This window comes from Apium graveolens, unplaced genomic scaffold (assembly GCF_009905375.1).
Source record: "Apium graveolens cultivar Ventura unplaced genomic scaffold, ASM990537v1 ctg7339, whole genome shotgun sequence".
NCBI classification, from domain to species: Eukaryota; Viridiplantae; Streptophyta; class Magnoliopsida; order Apiales; family Apiaceae; genus Apium; species Apium graveolens.
This window is the reverse complement of record NW_027420246.1, coordinates 35,947-57,085: the sequence shown is the minus strand read 5'-3', so window position 1 is coordinate 57,085 and position 21,139 is coordinate 35,947. Positions and strand designations below refer to the sequence as shown.

The 21,139-nt window shown below is 33.7% G+C and overlaps 2 protein-coding genes and 1 long non-coding RNA gene across 3 annotated transcripts; 1 reads left to right on the top strand and 2 right to left on the bottom strand.

Annotated features, from left to right (window-relative positions):
* Window positions 1–7,506: 7,506 nt before the first annotated feature.
* Window positions 7,507–8,248, bottom strand: LOC141704039 (uncharacterized). Its single transcript, XR_012567798.1, has 2 exons — window positions 7,959–8,248; window positions 7,507–7,878 (listed from the first exon to the last, which is right to left on the bottom strand). It is a non-coding gene; the product is annotated as an uncharacterized LOC141704039 (long non-coding RNA).
* A 2,875-nt stretch (window positions 8,249–11,123) lies between these two features.
* On the bottom strand, window positions 11,124–13,668 carry LOC141704045 (uncharacterized). Its single transcript, XM_074507392.1, has 5 exons — window positions 12,762–13,668; window positions 12,455–12,605; window positions 12,069–12,285; window positions 11,484–11,873; window positions 11,124–11,216 (listed from the first exon to the last, which is right to left on the bottom strand). The coding sequence occupies exons 1-5, from the start codon at window positions 13,666–13,668 to the stop codon at window positions 11,124–11,126; spliced, it is 1,758 nt and encodes a 585-aa protein (XP_074363493.1).
* A 2,742-nt stretch (window positions 13,669–16,410) lies between these two features.
* LOC141704044 (protein MRG1-like) lies at window positions 16,411–18,592 on the top strand. Its single transcript, XM_074507391.1, has 6 exons — window positions 16,411–16,518; window positions 17,139–17,198; window positions 17,299–17,312; window positions 17,639–17,732; window positions 18,295–18,399; window positions 18,545–18,592. Exons 1-6 carry the CDS (start codon window positions 16,411–16,413, stop codon window positions 18,590–18,592), a joined length of 429 nt encoding a protein of 142 aa, XP_074363492.1.
* The last annotated feature ends 2,547 nt before the right edge of the window (window positions 18,593–21,139 follow it).

Here is a 21,139-nt window from a genome sequence, read left to right as displayed (position 1 = left end):
TTCTTCCTTTTTTCCTTCTAATTGGGGTTTTGTGCTATAATGATTGGGTTATTGTTATCTGTTATCTATTTCTAATTGAGGTTTGAGACTTCTTCCTTTTGTTCTTATCTCTCTCTCTCTCTCCCTCTCTCTCTCCCCCCCTCCCTCTCTCTCTCTCGCCCCCCTCTCTCTCCGCCCCTCTCTCTCCCCCCTCCCTCCCCCTTTCTCTCTCTCTCTCTCTCTCTCTCTCTCCCTCTCTCTCTCTCTCTCTCTCTCTCTTTCCTATCTGTATTTTTTATCATCTATGGTAGCTTTATCATTGTATTATTATTAAATATGGATATGTTCTAATTTTATTGGTACTTATAATTTAATTCATTAGTTTATTATTTGAATTTGATTATGCCAAAAAATTATGTCAACTGAAAACAGAGGACACTCCTTATTACGACTTTATGAGTGCAGGACTACTAGCATTATTATGTTTTATACTCATTGACTTTGGTTTGTTGGTATGTAATAGAATGTCAAATGTGTGCCCTCTTATTTATTTGTGGAAAGTTAGTCGATGTTAGAATGTTGTTGGTGTTGTAGGGTGTTGAGGTGCGTTGCTTTGATTAATTCTTGGATCCTTATTTGTATACGGCATGGACAAAGATTGTACCTTCTTTTTCAGTTTCCTTGTTTTTTGCGTTCGGTTGTGGTTTTTATATATTTAAAACTAGTTGTATAAGGTGATACAAGAATGATTGTGAACAGAGTAGTCCCAAAAAGGCACATAATAACAATAATGTCTAAAACCGCACAGAATTATACGTTGGCACCTCAACGGCATAAACGTAACGCACAGAGTATACTGGACTACTTGTCATAGGTTTAGCCATTTGCTGGCTATATATTAATTACATACATTTACATATATTGAGGTTGAGAGATGAGGATCACACACATTTACATATATGTTTATGGCCTAAAGGTGTAATTTGTTTCACTGTGTTTCCTATCATCATGTGAATTTTAATTAACTGGATATTTTGGATACCTGCAGTATCGAATATGGTTCATTTTTAAACCATGTTGTAATCTAAATGTTGATTGTATATGTGGATTATGTGCTCAGAATCACGGTATAAACTTCATTCCATAATTTGTTTTGCACCAGATCTATAAGAGAGTTGGTATTTTATAGCGGACACTTTTTTCGAAAAATACATTTATTTTTAAGAAAGTTAAATTTAATATTTCTGGGATAAATAGGGCATCCATATTTATTAACCTCGAACAGAAATTCGGAAGCACTTATGTTAGGGGGCTTGTTGAGCTCTACTACCTCCAACATCATCAGAAAAACTATGATTTTCAATTCGAGCATCCCCTAACATTCCCAATATCAATAGATGTTTAGGCGGTCGTTCTGTTTGTCTATTTTGGAAAATTTCCTTTTATCTCTTTTTTTCTCCCTAATAACATTGAGAAAGTGTAGAATAAAAATTGTAATGGGCTTGTGCTTTAGATACAAAGTACAGCACATGGCTACTGTGTATGGAGAAGAAAAAAAAAGCTGCTTCTCATTCCTTATTATCAAACTGAATGGATACAATCTAGTATATACTAGTCTAGAAATATAACGTGATATCTAAAAAATAGCAACTAAACTTCCTAGTATGACTCCACTTCTTTAACTTCCCTGATAATTCTGAAATTGAACTTTGACCTGGCATACAGCTACTGTTGTGCTAACCAACACAACGTTCACTAAAGCCTATACAATTTATTCAAAACTAATAAAACACAAATTAATAACTAAATTTAAGATTATTCCAATAATCACCCCCTTAATCTTAAATTTATCATGAACTCATTTGGCTTAGCCCGTCTGGCATTCATCCTAACCCGTTTGGCTTTCAACTTCTTTGCCCATATGGCACTTAAATTTAGCCCTTTTCGCTTTAAAAAAATCCTGCCCATCTGGCACTTCTGTTTACCTGTCTGGCACCTTTTATTTTGCCTGTCTGGCATCATTCTTCTGTCCATAATAATGCTGGTTCATCATCCTTGATCTTTGTGAGGTTCACTTCTTGTCTCTTCTATCTTTCCCGTCGCGATATATCACATTCTGCAGCATAGTGTCCCATAGTATTACAGTTATAACACTTTATCCTACTCTTATCACGGAAAGAACCACCTCTAGCTCTTTGATTCCGAGATTCCAGAAGAAGTTGTCCAACTATCCTCTAAGACCTGACCTTCATCCTTTCCTTGTAAACTTTGAGACAACCAACTACCTCTTCAACTGTCATCACCTTAATGTCTCCAAATTGTTCTATGTTTGAAGCTATTTGAACAAACTTATCCGGAACTACAAGTAGAATTTTTCTCACAACACTCGATTCTTCCATTGTTTCTCCAAGGACCCTCATATTAGTCACAATCCCACTCAACTTTATACAAAAATCTTCGAGTTTATCCGTTTCCTTCATGATTAAGGACACAAACTCGCCTTTTAATATCTACACTTTTGCTTCTTTTACTCTTTCCACACCCATGCACATCGTCTTGATCGCTTCACATGCTTCCTTAGCTGTTTCTTTTTCAGTAATGGACACCAACACATCTTCGGGCACACCTTGATATATTGCTGCAAGTGCCACTTGCACCATTTTCTCATCCACGACCCCCTTAGGATCCTTCTTTCGATTCCACACCAAACTCCTTGCGCCTTCATGAACACTTTCATCATCAGGGACCATGCCGTATAATTGTTTCTTGTTAACATTGGATAGCTTAAGCCCATAAAACTTTCTTTTGCTTTGGATGTTTCCATGATTTTATTTGTGTGCTTGGGTTGATATTTAGGCATACAGGAACCTAACCATTATGCTCTGATGCCCAGTGTAGAATAAAAATTGTAATGGGCTTGTGCTTTAGATACAAAGTGCAGTGCTTAGCACAGGGCTACTGTGTATGGAGAAGATAATAAAGCTGCTTCGCATTCCTTATTATCAAACTGAATGCATACAATCTAATATATACTAGTCTAGACATATAACGTGATATCTAGAAAATAGCAACTGAACTTCCTAGCATGACTCCACTTCTTCAACTTCCCTAATATTGCTGAAACTGAACTATGACCGGCCTACAGCTACTGTTGTGCTAACCAACACAACATTCACTTAGGCCTATACAATTTATTCAAAACTAATAAAACACAAATTAATAACTAAATTTAAGATTATTCCAACAGAAAGTGCATTACAATGTTGGTGAGTAGTTTAAATGCATCGCGAACATATTTACAACCACCCTTTTCCAATCGATTTTAATTATTTATGATCGTAAACACTTCCAAGTGATCATTTTCTAACCAAATGTGGTTATTTATAATTTCAAGATAACTTACTAGTATTTACAAAAATGGCATTAAATTTTTATAGTAAAAGTTTATAACCTCAGTGAGTTACTAAGGTCATCCTTGGCCCATTTTTCTCAAATTTTTTTATTAGAGGTTAAAAAAATTAAAACATAATAAATATGATTAAACTACAACTATTTTAATAATAAAATTTTTTTATCAGAATTTAATTTATACTAAAATTTATTCACAAATAGAAAAATACATAAATTCATTAAAAATATCGCTATAAAGTAAAAAATTACAAAAATAGTTATAACTATATTTTTTTGTAACTGAAAAAATCTTTTAATAAAAGTGATTAAATATTATGTCCAAATACGAAATACAATTAAAATCTTCAATATTTCCAAAATGCCTAATATATATTTTTAAATAAAACTTTCTTCAAAATAAATGCATTTTTTGAAAAAATTTATCTATTATAAAATATCCATTCTCAGTCTTAGACTTTATAGATCTGGTGCATAAGATTCAAAAAAAATCATAATATACGTTGTAAATAAAACTTTCTAAAAAATAAATGTATTTTTTGAAAAAAGTGTCGGTTAGAAAATAACCACTCTATTAGTCTTAGTCTTAGACATTATAGATCCTGTGCAAAAAAATTAACAGTCTTTATCTTGAAGGTGAAAAAGTCCTGGCCTTTTATGGTGGCAAGTGGTATCCGGCCAAGGTATCACACTTGCAATTTTATCTTTTAAGTTTTTCTTTATCATTGGAGTGATTCCTATCTGTTTTAATTAATGTGTGTGATTGAATTTGGGTGATTTACATTGATTGCTCATGATATAATTATATGGGAAGGGATAATAATTGATGCATTGTTATTTCACAATTCTCTTATTGTCCTCAAGACAATTCACATTATTTGAAGAAGTTAATACATACTTTGAGGTTCTCTTATTGTCCTCAAGAGGATTTATATTGAAGAAGTTAATACATACTTTGAGGTTGTCAAACTGCTTTGTTGGCAAACATCATATCAAACATCACAATTTGAGGATTAAATCCCAAAGATGTTGATTTTTGCTGTGCACTTATACTATAGTGACTATGTCCAAATACATGAAATGTGCACTAAGGTATTTAGTTTTAGCTCCTCGTGAAAGTCATTGTTGCATATTTATTTTTTCTTTTATCATTAATATAGCCCGATTCGGTAAGCTATATACCACCTTGCTGCATATATTTGAGCAATTGGTCAGTCATTTTTTGTGCTTTTATTGCCTTTGCATCTTTAACATTCTTTTGGTTTGCTTTTGCAACAAAAAAAATATAAATTCTATTTCCTTTGTAGGTGCACAAGGTTGAATAGGAGAAACAAATAGAGGCATGGACATATTGGGTTCATTATATTGTGAGTATTGCTTTATTAAAACCTTGTATTTTTTCATGAGCAATGAATATTATTAGTATTAATCATTTTTTATTAACCTATTGTCACTTTATATGTGCAGGGTTGGAATAAAAGGTTAGTAAGAGGAAGTACCTTACAGTGAGAATAAAATATTTTTTTCTAATGTTTTTTGTTCTATAATTTTTTTCCTTGATACGTTTGTGTTCTTGTAATTAGATCAATTATAGCAGTCTTTATATTATGTTAAATCCATTATTATCTTATTTATTATTGTTATAATAGCTAATTTGAATATTATTGAGTGGGTTACATGCTCATGAAAACTTCTTTAGTTCAATGTTTGTTCAAGTATTTATGTTCATTTTTTTTCTAATAGCTTGCTTTTTAAGCATGTTAGCCTCCTCCTAGAACATTATTAAAACTTTTCAAACTCACAGGTACGATGAATGGATATTAGATGCTCAACTCCTCAAGAAATTTAGTGAAGAAGGTTCTCAAAAGCACTTGGGGAAGGGTGGTAGATCAGCTATGGTATATTTAAGGAAAAAAATATTAATCACATGCACTAAGGCTGATAGTATTTACTAATTGTTGACAAAAAAATATACTATTGATCATATATATTAAGCCTGGTTTACTTAATATGATAATAATATTTAGTGATTGTTAGCAAAAAAAATATTAATCATATTCTAAGGCCTAGGTTATTGTTTTTTCTAATGAATTTTTTTACAAGTTCTTTTGTTAAAAAAAGGTAATTAAAAATGAGTATAAAAAATTATTTAAAATACCTACATTTGAAACTTATTTTAAAAAGTATATTATTTAAAAATTTATATTCAAATAAATAATTGTGTAAAGATTTAGGTAAAGGCCTATTTTCTATTGCTTTTCTCTGGCCTGTGAATAGATATACAACCGACAATATCAATCATCACCACAGACAATGTCAATCATATATCATATAATTAAGGTAATCTGGTCAATCATCACCACAGCCAATATCAATCATATATCCTATAATTAAGGTAATCCTAACACCCCCTCAAGCTGGACTCGTCGGAGTGAAGACACCGAGCTTACGTATCAAGAATTCAAATTGAGATTTGCCAAGAGCCTTGGTAAAAACGTCCGCCAACTGTGTATTAGTATGAACATATGAGGGATCGATTAAGCCATCTGAGATCGCATCACGAACAAAATAACAGTCAACTTCGATATGCTTCGTACGTTCATGAAAACTAGGATTTTTAGCAATATGATGTACCGATTGACTGTCACAAAAGAGTTTAATTGCCTTTGGATGATGGACACCCAAACTCAATAAAAGACCCTTCAGCCATTTCAGTTCACAGGTGGTAGCATCCATCGAATGGTACTCTGCCTCTGCTGAACAGCGGGAAATAATATTTTGTTTCTCAGTCTTCCAAGAGACTGGGGAATTACCTAGAAATACCATCCATCCAGTCAATGATCTACGTGTAATAGGACACGCGGCCCAATCAGAGTCATACCAACCCTGCAACGTTAACTCACTGTCTGCTCGTAATAAAATGCCTTGACAAGATGTACCTTTCAAATAGGGTACTACTCGTAAGGCTGCCTCCCCATGCTCAGTTCTCGGCTCCTGCATGAATTGTGACAGAATATGAACCGAATAAGCAAGATCTGAACAGGTAACAATCAAATAAATAAGTCTGCCCACTAGTCGCCTATAAGATGCAGGATCAGACAGAAGCTTTCCATTTTCTAAGCCAAGCTTGTGATTTTGCTCGATAGGACAGTGTGCCGGTTTAGCTCCCAACAATCCTACCTCAGAAATAATGTCTAGTGTATATTTTCGTTGACAGAGAAATAATCCAGATGAACTTCGAGCTACCTCAATCCCCAAAAAATATTTTAGGGAACCTGGATCCTTCATGTGAAAACAATCACTGAGATAAGCTTTTAAAGCCCTTAAAGCAGCGAAATCATTCCTAGAGATAATTAGATCATCAACATACACAAGGACGTTAATTTGAATATCTCCTTTGGTATAAGTAAACATGGAATAATCTGAATAGGATTGCAAAAAGCCGTACTTTTTTAAGGCAGACACAAGTTTAGGAAACCAACACTGTGGTGCTTCTTTCAGACCATAGAGAGACTTGCGGAGGCGACATACCTTGTTAGGACTAGAGGATTCAAAATCTGGAGGGAGTTTTATATGCACTTCCTCGTCAAGATCACCCTGTAAGAAAGCATTGTGGATGTCTATTTGATGGATTTCCCAATTTTTTGAAGCTGCTATAGCAAGAAAGGCTCGAACTATGACCATCTTGGCTACGGGAGCAAAGACAACCGAAAGTGCGGATGGTGTTATAAATGGTAGAAGTGCCAAACAAAAATTCATAAGGAGTTTTATTCTGCAACAAGGTAGAGGGAGTGACATTAATTAAATGAGCAGCCACAAGCACACTCTCCCCCAAAAATAAATTGGTAAATTAGCTTCAAATCGCAACGCTCTCCCCACATTCAAAATATATTTATGTTTTCGTTCTACTCTCCCATTTTGTTGTGGAGTTCCCACACAAGAAGTTCAAAATAAAATTCCAGATGTATTAAAAAAAAAATTCAAATAATTAAACTCAGTTCCATTATCACTCTGAACAACTTTAATTGTTTGTGAGAATTGTCTATCAACCATTGCAACAAACGATATAAACTTATGAAACACCTCAGTTTTATCAACAAGCAAGTAAATCCAAAGGGCACGAGAAAAATCATCCACGATAGTCAAAAAATATCTAGCACCACAAGAAGAGGGATGCCTATACGGTCCCCACAAATCACAATGTACATTCTCAAAAATTCGTAATGCTTTATTCTCACTCAAAGGAAATTTGTCTCTAGGGTGTTTTGCACGAAAACAAACTTCGCAAGCTTTATTTAAACTACCCTTACGATCATTAACAGGAGGAAGAAGCTTGACTACTTTTTCTAACGGATGACCCATTCGTCTGTGCCACAACTCCAAAATTGAAGAAGACCCATGAGTTGTTAAATGTTGCACTGAAGCCTCTCCATCAAAGTAGTATAGTCCATCCCACATAATATTCGTTCCAATCAGCATCCTCGAATGGTCCTGTATAGCATACATAGAGTCATTAAATTGGACAGTGCATTGCAAATGATCAATCAATTGAGTTACCGAAATTAAATTACAACTTAATTTGGGAACCAAAAGAATGTTTTTTAGAGTTATTTTTGATGAAAATCAGACCGAGCCCTCCTTTGTTGCCATCACCGATTTTTCGTTTAGAAGGCCAACGAGACAGTTATGTACTTCATGAGTATGAAAGAGCCACGAAGCATGACAAGTTACATGTCTAGATTCCCCGGTGTCAACAATCCACCATTCAAGCGGTCATCAGGAATTTTGATGTTACCAATAAATCCCGCAAGAGCTTTCCATTGATCGGCCGAGAATGCTTGAGAGGAGCCTCCCGTAAAGCTTGCCCCACGACCCACTCTGGCCACAGTGGAATTGGCTTCTGTAGATCCTCGTCCGTGGCCACTTTTTTGAGGTGACTTTCCTGCAACCCCTGTGTTTGCTTTTGATTTATTCGGCCACCACTCTAGGTAACCAATTATCTCTGAATATGATTTTTCAAGGTGGCCTGTTTTCTTGCAGTACGTGCAATACAAGTGAGATTTATGCTCCTTCAAATGTCTTTCATCTGAGTCAGTTGCCTTTCCCCTCGCTGCATTAGTGCGGAGTGGAAAACCCATCACATCCGGTGGCTGCACTTCTGGGTCTGACTTAGCGTGACGAACACGATCCTCTTGCACAACCAATTGAAATGCACGATCAAGGGTTGGCAAGGGATCTTGAGATAATATATATGTACAAAGATGAGCATAATATTCCGAACATAGACCCATCAAAAACTGATAAAGCCGAGAAGCCTCCCTGCGTTTTTCATGTTGCTGACCCGCTGTACAAGCCGAGCAACAAGAATAAGTAATCAAGGGTTCATGATGATTGAGTTCTTCCCACAAAGTGGCCAGTTTCCCAAATTAGGTTGCCACTGATATGGTCTTCATTTGCTCACACTTGGCAATTGAAGATTTTATTTGTTGAATGCGAGGACCATTAACCAACGCAAACTGAATCTTAAAAATATTAAAAAGTGATTTTATTTAGAAAAATCTATATGTTGTTACCATGGTTCGACGTAGTTTTGTACGGAAGTCATAAGCGAAGGATAACAGGTTTTAAGCTCTCATATCTCCAAATGAGTAGAAGTTGAACAAAAGGAAATAATATAAAGAATTGAGAAGGAGAAGTGATACAAATATATAATGTAAATCTTTTTTTTTTCTTTCATTAAATTTTTGTTTGTATGTGTGGGTGTGCATTACTTGTTTATGTATTATATATATATATATATTACATGTGTGTATTTACATTAAATGCATATATTTTGCATGAAATACATGTCAAATTACTTGTTTACATTTATAAAATGTTTGTATATAGGTGACAAACATTGATCAGAGTTAGATTCGAAATCAAGTGCAAAGAGATATAATTTCGTTAACTCCCGAATATAGAACTGGTGTAAAATTTGTTTTTAATTTTGCAAGAGAAAATGGAATGAAATAAGATGGTATAATGAAATGTCCTTGTAAATATTCTAAGAATTTGTATGGGTTAGATATTGAGGATTTTAGTTTTTATTTGCTCGCTAACGGGATGCTTAAGGGTTATATCATATGGACGTCACATCGAAAAAGTGGGAAGGAAATGTAGTCGAACATCACATCATCGTTATTGTATTTGGGAACCTTTGAGGGTAGAACAACTGGTAGATTTGAATGTGATGCTGAACGATTTTGCCGATGAAAATCCTGAATTTTATGATACCGTGGATCGGGGAACTAGTAATGTAGAAGAAACTCCAAATGATATTGCCAAAAAATTGTATAAAGTGATTGTTGAAAATGGAGCACTTATTTATACTGGTAATACAAAGTATACAAGATTAAGCTTTATTACGATATTTTTCAAATTAAAAAGTAACTCACATGGTAGTAATATAGCTTTTAATAGTTTGCTTAACCATTTCACGAATGTGTTACCAAAAAACACATGTTTCCTCAAACTTATTATGTAATGAGAAAGATTATAAAGGGTTTAACAGTTGAATACTAAAAATTATATTTATGTGAGTACGATTGTATATTATTTTATGGATATGACAAGGATAAATTTGTGTATGACATATGTAGTCAAGATCATAATCGAGATGTTTTGAGGAAAGATGGTAAGAAAATTCTAAAAAAATTCTTAAGACATTTTTCTTTGATTCCTCGACTACAATGTTTGTATATGTCATCAAATACATCTGATCATAGGAGACGGTATAAGAATCGTGATATTAAAGATGAAGAAATTAGTCATCGCTTGGATGGAGATGAGTGAAAACATTTTGACACGTATCGAAGAAGCTTGATAGCAGCATCTATATGAGCTGTTGTTGGGTGTTGCATAAATTGAGTGAGGATATGGACATAAAAATAGATGTCTGGATGTGTTATTGTCAGATAAATGAGTTTTCCCATAAGACGTTGATATGGATGTGGGTCACTGAGGAAGGTTCTTATTTCAACGTTGAGACGAAGGTGAATATCCATTGGAAGTTTCAATGGTGTGGCAGAGATAACATCAAATTCTTCAAGCAAATCCAACGCATATTTCTTCTAAGAGACAAAAAAATCCAGTTGTAGATCTGCTAATTTCAAGACCCAAAAAGTAGTTCACATCCCCCAAATCCTTCATCTTGAATGTTCCAGACATCATTTGTTTTAGATGATTGATTTCTGCAAGATTGTTTCCTGCCAAGAACAAATCATCTACGTATACTAACACAAGAATGATAGAAGAGGACGTAGTGAGAGTGAACAAGCTGTAGTCGGAGAAAGATTGGACAAAGTGCAGATCTTTGAGAGTGTTAGATAGTTTTTCAGACCAGTTTCGTGGAGCTTGACGCAATTACACAGTGACTTCTTCAGTTTGCACACGAAATTCAGTTTTAGAGAAGAACACTCCATCTGGTGCAGTACAATATGACTGTCAATGCCACTATAACCCTGAGGCAATCTCATATAGACTGTTTTATATAGATTTCCGTGCAAAAAAGCGTTTGTAACATCCATTTGCATAACGTGCCACTGCTGAAGAGCTGCTACAGCCAACAAGACTCTTACTGTTGTCATCTTGGTAAAAGGGGTGAATCTGTGTTCATAATCCACTCCATAAATCTGTCTGTTCCCTAATATCAACAACCGATATTTGTAACGTTCAATTGTTCCCTATGGTGTAAACTAAGTTTTATAGAGCCATTTGTAACCAGTAGCCTTTGCACCAGGTGGCAAGGTTATGATTTCCCATGTATCATTGGCTTCAAGTGCTGAAAGCTATAGATTCATGACATTTACCCAATTGACATCTTAAACAGCCTGTTTAAATGAAGTACGGTCTTTGTGTGTTATTATAGAGGTTAGAAAACAGTCAAAGGTCGGGGTTATTTATTGTTCAGTTACTGTTACCAGACTGGCACTAGGTTTAGGAAAGGGCCATGTGATATAAGATTTCATCCGAGCTGGGGTTTTATGTTGTCGAGATGACCTTCTTCGAGGGGACTTTTAAATTTGTATAACTGTAGAAGGCTGTGAGTGGGGTACATTAGATGTAGCTTCGATAGGAGAAGGTGACACACTGGGCATAGGGCTTAAGGTTTCATGTGCAGAGACTTGGTTGTCACTTGATGTCTGAGCATCACTCATAAGTTCAACAAAAAAATCATCATCAATATGCATATGCACTGTAGCTGTAGGCATCACAGTTGGCAAAGGTGACATATAGGGCTTAGGTATAGTCACATTTAAAGAGAAAATAGTTTCATTGAACGTCACATCTCTAGATACAAATGCTTGTATAGTGCTTAAATCTAACAGTCTATAGCCCTTTTGAGTAGGTGGATAGCAAATGCCTAGCACACAAGGGACACCTCTTGAAGCAAATTTATCTGAACTATAAGTAGGGTTAATAGCAAATGCTAAGCATCCAAAGTACTTCATTATAGAATAGTCAACAGATTCATTATTTAGCAATTCATAAGGAATCTTATTACTGAGAGTAGTTGAGGGTAACCTGTTAATTATGTAGGCAGCTGTGAGCATAGCTTCTCCCCAGAAAGAGATTTTGAGTCCAGATTGAAGCATAATAGCTCTTGTAACCTCAAGCACGTGTCTATGCTTTCGCTATACTCGAGCATTTTGTTGCGACCTGTAGGCACAGAAAGTCTGGTGCACAATTCCTTGCATCTGGAAAAATCTGCGGCATTTCGTATCGTCGAATTCCTTTGCGTTGTCTGACCGGATCACTTTAATAGATGAAGCAAACTGCCTTTGGACGAAATGATAAAAAGTTTCCATTGTCTTGAGGTAGTCAGATTTGTGTTGAAGTAAATACAACCAGGTCACTCTAGAATAATCATCAAGTATTGTCAGAAAATATGTAAACTTCTATCTTGTGCACACTTTGTACGGTCCCCAAATGTTTGTGTGCACAAGATCTAAGGGCTTGGTAGCATGTGACTCAATCAAGGAGAATGGAACCTTGTAAATTTTGCCATTGGGCATGTCAAGCACACCTTGCTACACCATGTATGCATTGTTTAATGCATTCTATAAACTTTAATTTAGACACAGTGGCATGCCCCAATCTGTTATGCCAAAGAGTGTATTCATCTGCAAGAGTAGCTTTCGATGCAACAAAGGAAAGTTGACTGGTGTTCTCAGACACTGCATTAGATGGAGACAGATGATACAACCCATTTTAGAAAATTCCTTTACTTTTAACAATATGAGTTTCAGCATCAACAATAGTACACTCAGTTGGAAAGAAGATAGCATAACAATCATTGTCCTGAGATAGTTTGTTAATTGACAACAAATTACGAGTAAAAACAGGGACATACAGGACATTCAAGAGTTTAAGACCACTTGCTAATTTCACATCTCCAAGATGAGTCACCATGGTTGTTGCTCTAGTTGGTAGATTCACTGTTACATGAGGTTTGGCATTCTTAACATTATGCAAGAGACCATAGTCTGTAGTCATATGATCTGTTATGCCCGTAGCCATAATCCACCTTCCAGTTTCAATACCAACATTGTTACATGTGATCATTCCCGAGATTGGACTTTCCAAAGCATCTTCATTATAATCATGTGACAATGACTGAGATGGGATGAGCTGAAGAAGTTGTTGCACTTGTTGAGGGGAGAACACAATTGGTTGTTGAGTTATGTCAGATGGTGTAGAACCCATGGCCACATTTGCAGCAGGAGGACCTTTAGGAGAAGCACCAACTCGAGAGCTATTCCACCGTGCATTAGGTACAGACACTCTTGAATTGGATGGAGAAGGTTTGTGTTTATAGTTCCATCTGGGTGAGCCTACAATGTTCCAGCATTTGTCCCTAGTGTGCCCCTTTCTACCACAGATTGAGCATGACAATGACCTCTCTGCACTCACAGAGGTTTTGCTGAGCATAGCAGACACATCTGTATCATACGAATAGGCACCTTTTAAAACCTCTTTTTGTGACTCCTCTTGTTGAATGACAGCACAAGCCATTTCAACACTTGGTAAAGGAGTAATCATTAACATCTGGCTGCGTTGAGGAGTGTAAATATCATCCAATCTATTAAGAAACTGAAATAATTTTGCCTCTTCTTTTTGAGTGTGAATAAAAGTCAGCAATTGAGAGACATCTTCACCTACAGTTATCACAGCAAGCAATTGGTTCATAGACTCCAATTCTTCCGATACACTACTTAGAGATGTAAAATAATCTACCATAGTAGATTATTTGAGTAGATATAAAGTATGAGTTAGCTTATATTTGAGTAGATGTAAAATATGAGTTAGCTTATGGTAGATTATTTGAGTAGATGTAAAATAATCTACCATAGTAGATGTAAAATATGAGTTAGCTTATATTTGAGAGACATCTTCACCTACAATACTCACAGCAGGCAATTGGTTCATGGACTCCAATTCTTCCCATACACTACTTAGAGATGTAAAATAATCTATCATAGTAGACCATTTTGTTTCATACCATACCCCTATTTACTTAGCTTATATTTCCTGGAACTATGAGTTAACTAAAAACGCTTTTCTAATTGTTTCCAGACTTCGGAAGCAGAAGTAATAAAAAGCACAGACTTTTTAATAGTGACAGAAACATTATTGTGAATCCAGCAAGTTACCATACTATTACACATATTCCATTGAACTAGCCTCTGTCTGATCTGTAGCACTTCGAATCTCCGTTCCGTGTACAAAACCCAGCTTTCGTTTGGATGATAGTTGAATCTCCAAAGACCGCTTCCAAGATCGATATTCATCAGATCCTCGAAGTTTTGTGACTCTAATCGACAACTGGTTATCAGAGGGATGCAGAAACAGTAGGTTTTGCATATCTGAAAATGAAAACTTACTCCCACTCGCCATTGCAGACACACCACACAAACACAGATGTTTTTAAACAACTAACAATACAGGAACATAAACAAAACAAAGATACCACAAATATAAAGAAAAAATCACAAAGAAAATAGCTCGATGCAAATCACTCTTCACACACCAATCTTCACCTGCTGCTCTGATACCATAATCCTTTTATAAACACAAATAGCAAAATGAAGAAATGAGAGCACAAGAAATGCACAGCATAAAAGGAGTCTCAATTAGATCTGAAAAACTCAATTGAACAACATTATATCCTTCCAGCATTATACCACCACTACAAGACAATATTGTTGTACTATGTTACTTAGCCTCCAACACTAAATATAGATAAAGACATATATGACCTTAAAGCTTATTACAATTAAAATGTTCAGCAAGAAAGAGTAAGAAATAAAACAAAATGTGGCTACTGTGGACCTAGATAATTGGCCACAGGAGACCATCAATATTAGTTATAAAAAGATTTATTCAAGACTACTCCTAAAAACTCTCAATGCCACAATCCACATAGATATGCCATAGCTACATGACTAAAACATATAAATAGAAAAACAAATAACTCCCAAGTTTAGAAAAACAAATACCACTTCTTTTCCAGTCGATTTGGGTCATTTATGATCATAAACATTTCCAAATGATCATTTTCTAACCAAATGCAGAGATTTATAATAGTAGACATTTCCATATGACATTTTTTCAACCGAGTTTCTTCCCCTTTGAATCTGAGGCGGACTACCACACTGTTCCTGGGCCATAAGATTGGGACCTACAAGAAATATTACCGATTGAACTTGGTCGATTTTGGTAATATTTCTAACTGATTATATGGTTGGTTGTTGGTTTGGTTCAGTTTGAGAAGAAAAGAAAAATAGACAACTAAGGGTCGGTACTTGGTTGATTATGTACTTAAATATGACCATCCACATTGGTTGGTTATATTGAGTTGGAAATGTGAAGCCAAACCAACAATGCACAACGGTAGTATTTGTGGTGGTGACTTATGGCCTTTCTTTTCTTGTAGTGGGAATATTGAAGTGGTTCATCCTATGTTCTATGACATGCTAAACAGACTATTAATAACCAATCTATCTACGAGTAGAGATGGGAGTTAGAAACCAAATTAACCAACTAAGAGTAATAGTATCATTACGCCAATTTTTTTTTATAAAGAGTTATATAATAAGATCTAAATTTTGTTTTGGAAATCATGTACATGAGGCTGAGGATGACCCATGAGATAATAACATTTTCTCATATAAATACAAGAGTGTAAGTTTGTAATTTTAAGATAACTTACTAGTATTTACTGAAATGGCATTAAATTTGTATGGTAAAAGTTTATAACCTCATTGAGTTACGTGAGGTCATCCTTGGACCATTTTTCTCAAAAATATTTATTAGTGGTTGCAAAAATTAAAACATAATAAATCTAATTAAACTATGAGTATTTTAATAATAAGATTTTTTAATCAGAATTTAATTTCTACTCAAATTTATTCACAAATAGTAAAATACCTAAATTAATTAAAAATATCGCTATAAAGTAAAAAATTACAAAAATAATTATAACTATATTTTTTTGTAACTGAAAAAATCTTTTAATAAAAGTGATTAAATATTGTGTCCAAATATGAAATACCACTAAAATATTGTGCCTAATATATGTTTTTAATTAAAACTGTCTTCATAATAAATGTATTTTTTGAAAAAAGTTATGCGTTATAAAATATCCCTTCTTAGTCTTAGACTTTATAGATCTGGTTCATAAGATTGAAAAAAATTCATAATATAGGTTCTAAATAAAACTTTCAAAAAAATAAATGTATTTTTTGAAAAAAGTGTCGGTTATAAAAACAAGCACTCTCTTAGTCTTAGACATTTAGATCTGGTGCAAAAAAATTAACAAACTATTAGCCAATCAGTCAGTCAAGAACAGGTACTTCTATCCTATGTAGCCAAGTTTATGTTTATAAAGAGTTATGTAATAAGGTCTTGATTTTGTTTGTTTCAAAAGGGATATAACAACCATTGTAATTGTAGGTTGAAAGAAACAAAATTCATACAGAAATGGGACGATCAAACAGTGGAGTCTCAGGCGATTCTCTTACAAACAGTCTTTATCTTGAAGGTGAAAAAGTCCTGGCCTTTTATGGTGGCAAGTGGTATCCGGCCAAGGTATCGCACTTGCAATTTTATCTTTTAAGTTTTTCTTTATCATTGGAGTGATTCCTATCTGTTTTAATTAATGTGTGTGATTGAATTTGGGTGATTTACATTGATTGCTCATGATATAATTATATGGGAAGGGAAAATAATTGATGCATTGTTATTTCACAATTCTCTTATTGTATCGTCACATTATTTGAAGAAGTTAATACATACTTTGAAGTTCTCTTATTGTCCTCAAGAGGATTCACATTATTTGAAGAAGTTAATACATACTTTGAAGTTGTCAAAGTGCTTTTTTCGCAAACATCATATCAAACATCACAATTTGAGGATTAAATCCCAAAGATGTTGATTTTTACTGTGCACTTATACTATAGTGACTATGTCCAAATACATGAAATGTGCACTAAGGTATTTAGTTTTAGCTCCTCATGAAAGTCATTGTTGCATATTTATTTTTTCTTTTATCATTAATATAGCGTGATTCCGTAAGCTATTTACCACCTTGCTGCATATATTTGAGCAATTGGTCAGTCATCTTTTGTGCTTTTATTGCCTTTGCATCTTTAACATTCTTTTGGTTTGCTTTTGCAATAAAAAAGGTATAAATTCTATTTTCTTTATAGGTGCGCAAGGTTGAATACGAGAAACAAATAGAGGCATGGACATATTGGGTTCATTATATTGTGAGTATTGCTTTATTAAAACCTTGTATTTTTTCATGAGCAATGAATATTATTAGTATTAATCATTTTTTAATAACCTATTGTCACTTTATATGTGCAGGGTTGGAATAAAAGGTTAGTAAGAGGAAGCACCTTACATTGAGAATAAAATACTTTTTTCTAATAAATTTTTTGTTCTATAATTTCTTTCCTTAATACGTTTGTGTTCTTGTAATTAGATCAATTATAGTAGTCTTTATATTATTTTAAATCCATTATTATCTTATTTATTATTGTTATAATAGCTAATTTGAATATTATTGAGTGGGTTACATGCTCATGAAAAGTTCTTTAGTTCAATGTTTGTTCAACTATTTTATGTTCATATTTTTTCTAATAGCTTGCTTTTTAAGCATGTTAGCCTCCTCCTAGAACATTGTTAAAAACTTTCAAACTCACAGGTACGATGAATGGATATTAGATGCTCAACTCCTCAAGAAATTTAGTGAAGAATGTTCTCAAAAGCACTTGGGGAAGCGTGGTAGATCAGCTATGGTATATTTATATGCACAAATATTTTGTATTTGTTTCAACCTCGCCTTCTTTTAATTAATATTAATACCTATGTTATGGTCACATGCAACAAGAGGTGGTTCCAAGATACACCTTGAGGTGGTATGCAAATAATAATTGTCATATTCTTAGTAAGATAAAAGTGAAGGTTCTTGAGTTATAATCCAATTTTTGAGAAAGACCGAAATGAACTCCAAGAATGTAAAGTATTTTTGCCATTCGAGGTTCAAACAATGATAAAAGACTAACACTTTGATTACAAGAGGTTGATGGTTTCAAGTTAATTATGCTCTCAATTGTTATTTAAAAATGACAAGTGCATATTTTCATGATGTTGTTAATGCTGTGATAATATCTAGTGATATTTTTATTGTTAGATCACCAATGTCACTCAATTTTTGTGCTATCCATTATATCTTGTGCCTTATTTTATATTAATAATAATTATTATCTTTTAGATCTTGGATAGACTCATATTTTAATTGTTTCTTACATTTTATTTTTCAGTCAGTTAAATGCTATTTCAATTTTTGTTATTTATCAGGAGGATCCTTTAATAATGGAGGAAAATAAGTTGAGTATTGAAATACCACAGGCACTCAAGACTCAACTTTTGAATGATAGAGAATATGTAACAAATTCATCAAAGGTACTCGAATTTCTGTTTTACTAAATTAAACTCTTCACCTCGTTTTATATAATCTTCACTGTACAAGTTTCTAACCAGGTACACATCATATATTTAGCTCTAAGTCCATCCTATAATCTTAAATGAAACTATCTTATATTTTCAGTTAGTTGATATATTTTTTAAGCAAAGGTGTGGAGCAGGGGGAGTTTAGAATCAAACTCATCATCTACATTTCTTGTAAACCTCTTCTGGCACTAACTCGATTGGGAATTCTTTGATCCTAATATAATGTTAATTTAACTTTTTCGAAATTTTTCAGTGATATGAATTAGCTCCCTTGAACTGCCCTTGATATTATACCTTCATAGTTAGTGTACCGTATGTGATCTATGTATCCTTCATACTTATATCCTTGCCTGGTGACTTACAGCTTGTTGGGCTCCCGCGTTCTCCCAGCGTCGATGGCATTTTGAAGATGTTCAATGAGTTCAGGGTGAATGAAGATGAGGAGTAAGTTTCTTATTTATAATTGATGTTAGTATTGAATTATTTGAGAATATGTGTGCTTAGGCTTAAATCCTACAATGTATTCTACAACAGTTTGTTCTTTATATGTAGGTCAACATCAAAAAGAAATAACTGACTTTTACTTTCAGTGATATAATAAAAAAATATTTGATGTCACTAACTTTTGTTGTTTTATTTTGTAATATTTCTTTATATATAGTTCCACGGCCTAGGTGTTTCTGTTGATCTAGAAGTCATCTAACTTCTGACATGCTTTGCTTTGGGGTTAAAGGTTAAGAGAGACAATTCCAGAAATCTTAAAAGGTTTGTGCAATTACTTCAACAAAGCGTTGTCCACAAAGCTTCTCTACAAAACTGAGCTCCAGCAATATGACGAAGTGCGTGCAAAGAATATCCAGCCTTCAACCATATATGGAGCTGAACATTTTTTGCGTCTTTTTGGTAAGCTAGACAATTCTTAGAGAGCTATTTAGATTATTTTAAATGAAGTTTCATGGTATTTTCTTTTCTATACATGCTATTTTTTTTTAATTTAATATGGTGGCTAGGTACTATAATTGCTTGCAGAGACTTTGAAAGCATCAGTTTAAATAGTATGAAACTATTTCATTTCAAGACCTATCATGCTACTAGACTTTTTGGCTATATATAAATGACAAGAGTTTCAGACATAGACAAGTTTGCCTGTACCTCAAATCAAGGCTTTTATGATGGGGAATTCTTTAATGTTAATTGATCATCTATTTCAATTACAGTTAAGTTGCCAAGGTTCTTGCGTGCTGCTAACATTGACGAGGAATCACTGCTGAAACTTCAACAAGAGATAATTGAATTGCTGAAGTATGTCTCTTTCTTTTGATTAACTGCATTGCAGAAGATTTCAGTTTTTACTAATTCTACCAACAAAGGCTGCCGTCCTACAGTTTTATATTAACTTTCTTCAGTCTATGGTCCTATAATTTCTTTTTATTCCAAAATAATGAGAGCATGTTGGCTTTGTTCCTCAATTTGCTTTGCTGAGCCAATACTAATAAACAACACTAACCATATTGTGTGCAGGTTTTTGGAGGCCAATCAGAGTACATTTTTCCTTTCTAGCTACTCACAAGAACCATGAAAATTTGGATATATACCTAGATGAAATAAGAAATATTGAACTAAGATGCTTTTATTTTACTTACCAAATATTGAACTAAGATGCAGTTACCATATGCTGAACACTTTTATTTTAATTACCAAATATTGAACTAAGATGCTTGCTGTTTTTTAGCTATATAGCTGGCAGGAGCATGTGTTGTTTGTCATTGGCTTGTTATGTGTTAGTAGTTTATTTAATCAGCAATTTGGTGTTACTAGTTTATTTAAGCACCAATAGCATGATGTAATTGGAAGTTATTTATTAGTGTGTTTTTTTAAGATGATAATAATATTTAGTGGTTGTTAAGGAAAAAAATAATCATATAAGCTAAGGCTGATAGTATATATTTGTTCTTAGGAAAAAAATACACCATTGAACATATACCTTAACCATCTTTTACTTAATATGATAATAATATTTCGTGATTGTTAGCAAAAAAAAAAATTAATCATATCCTAAGGCCAAGGTAGAAGTTCTTTTGTTAAAAAAAGGTAATTAAAAATAAGTATAAAAAATTGTCTAAAATACCTACATTTTAAACTTATTTAAAAAGTATATTAGTTAAAAATTTATTTTCAAAATAATATTTTTGGAAAAAAAAGAGGATAAATCCGACCACATAAAAGCACCGCACGAAAATTCGGCAAATTAAACCGACTGACCGCGTAATCGTCGGTTATTACTGTATGAATCGACAAAATCATACCGTTTTTGATGACGTGGCAACATTAAAATCGAGCACAGAGATGTGGTCGATTATATTGCTGAAATGGCACGAATCACACTGACCCTCGATCATGGTTGATTATGAGTTTACCAGAAAAATATTAAAAAGTGATTTTATTTAGAAAAATTTGTACATTTTTACCATGGAACAACATAGTTTTGTACGAAAGTCATAACTCAAGGATAGCCGGTTTTAAGCTCTCATATCTCCAAATGAGTAGAAATTGAAAAAAAGAAAAGAATAGAAAGAATTGAGAACGAGAAGTGATACAAACATATAATGTAAATCTTTTCTTTTTTTTATTTTTATTAAATTTGTGTTTGTATGTGTGGGTGTGTATTACTTGTTAATGTGTTATATGTATT

Coding starts and splice junctions, on each gene's coding strand:
- LOC141704045 (XM_074507392.1), bottom strand. CDS start 13,668: ATGGTAGATTATTTTACATCTCTAAGTAGTGTATCGGAAGAATTGGAG. Junction 11,874..12,068: donor GGTCGCAACAAAATGCTCGA/GTATAGCGAAAG, acceptor TCTATAATGAAG/TACTTTGGATGCTTAGCATT. Junction 11,217..11,483: donor CTATCGAAGCTACATCTAAT/GTACCCCACTCA, acceptor ATGAATCTATAG/CTTTCAGCACTTGAAGCCAA.
- LOC141704044 (XM_074507391.1), top strand. CDS start 16,411: ATGGGACGATCAAACAGTGGAGTCTCAGGCGATTCTCTTACAAACAGT. Junction 16,519..17,138: donor GCAAGTGGTATCCGGCCAAG/GTATCGCACTTG, acceptor TTTTCTTTATAG/GTGCGCAAGGTTGAATACGA. Junction 17,733..18,294: donor AGCGTGGTAGATCAGCTATG/GTATATTTATAT, acceptor GTTATTTATCAG/GAGGATCCTTTAATAATGGA.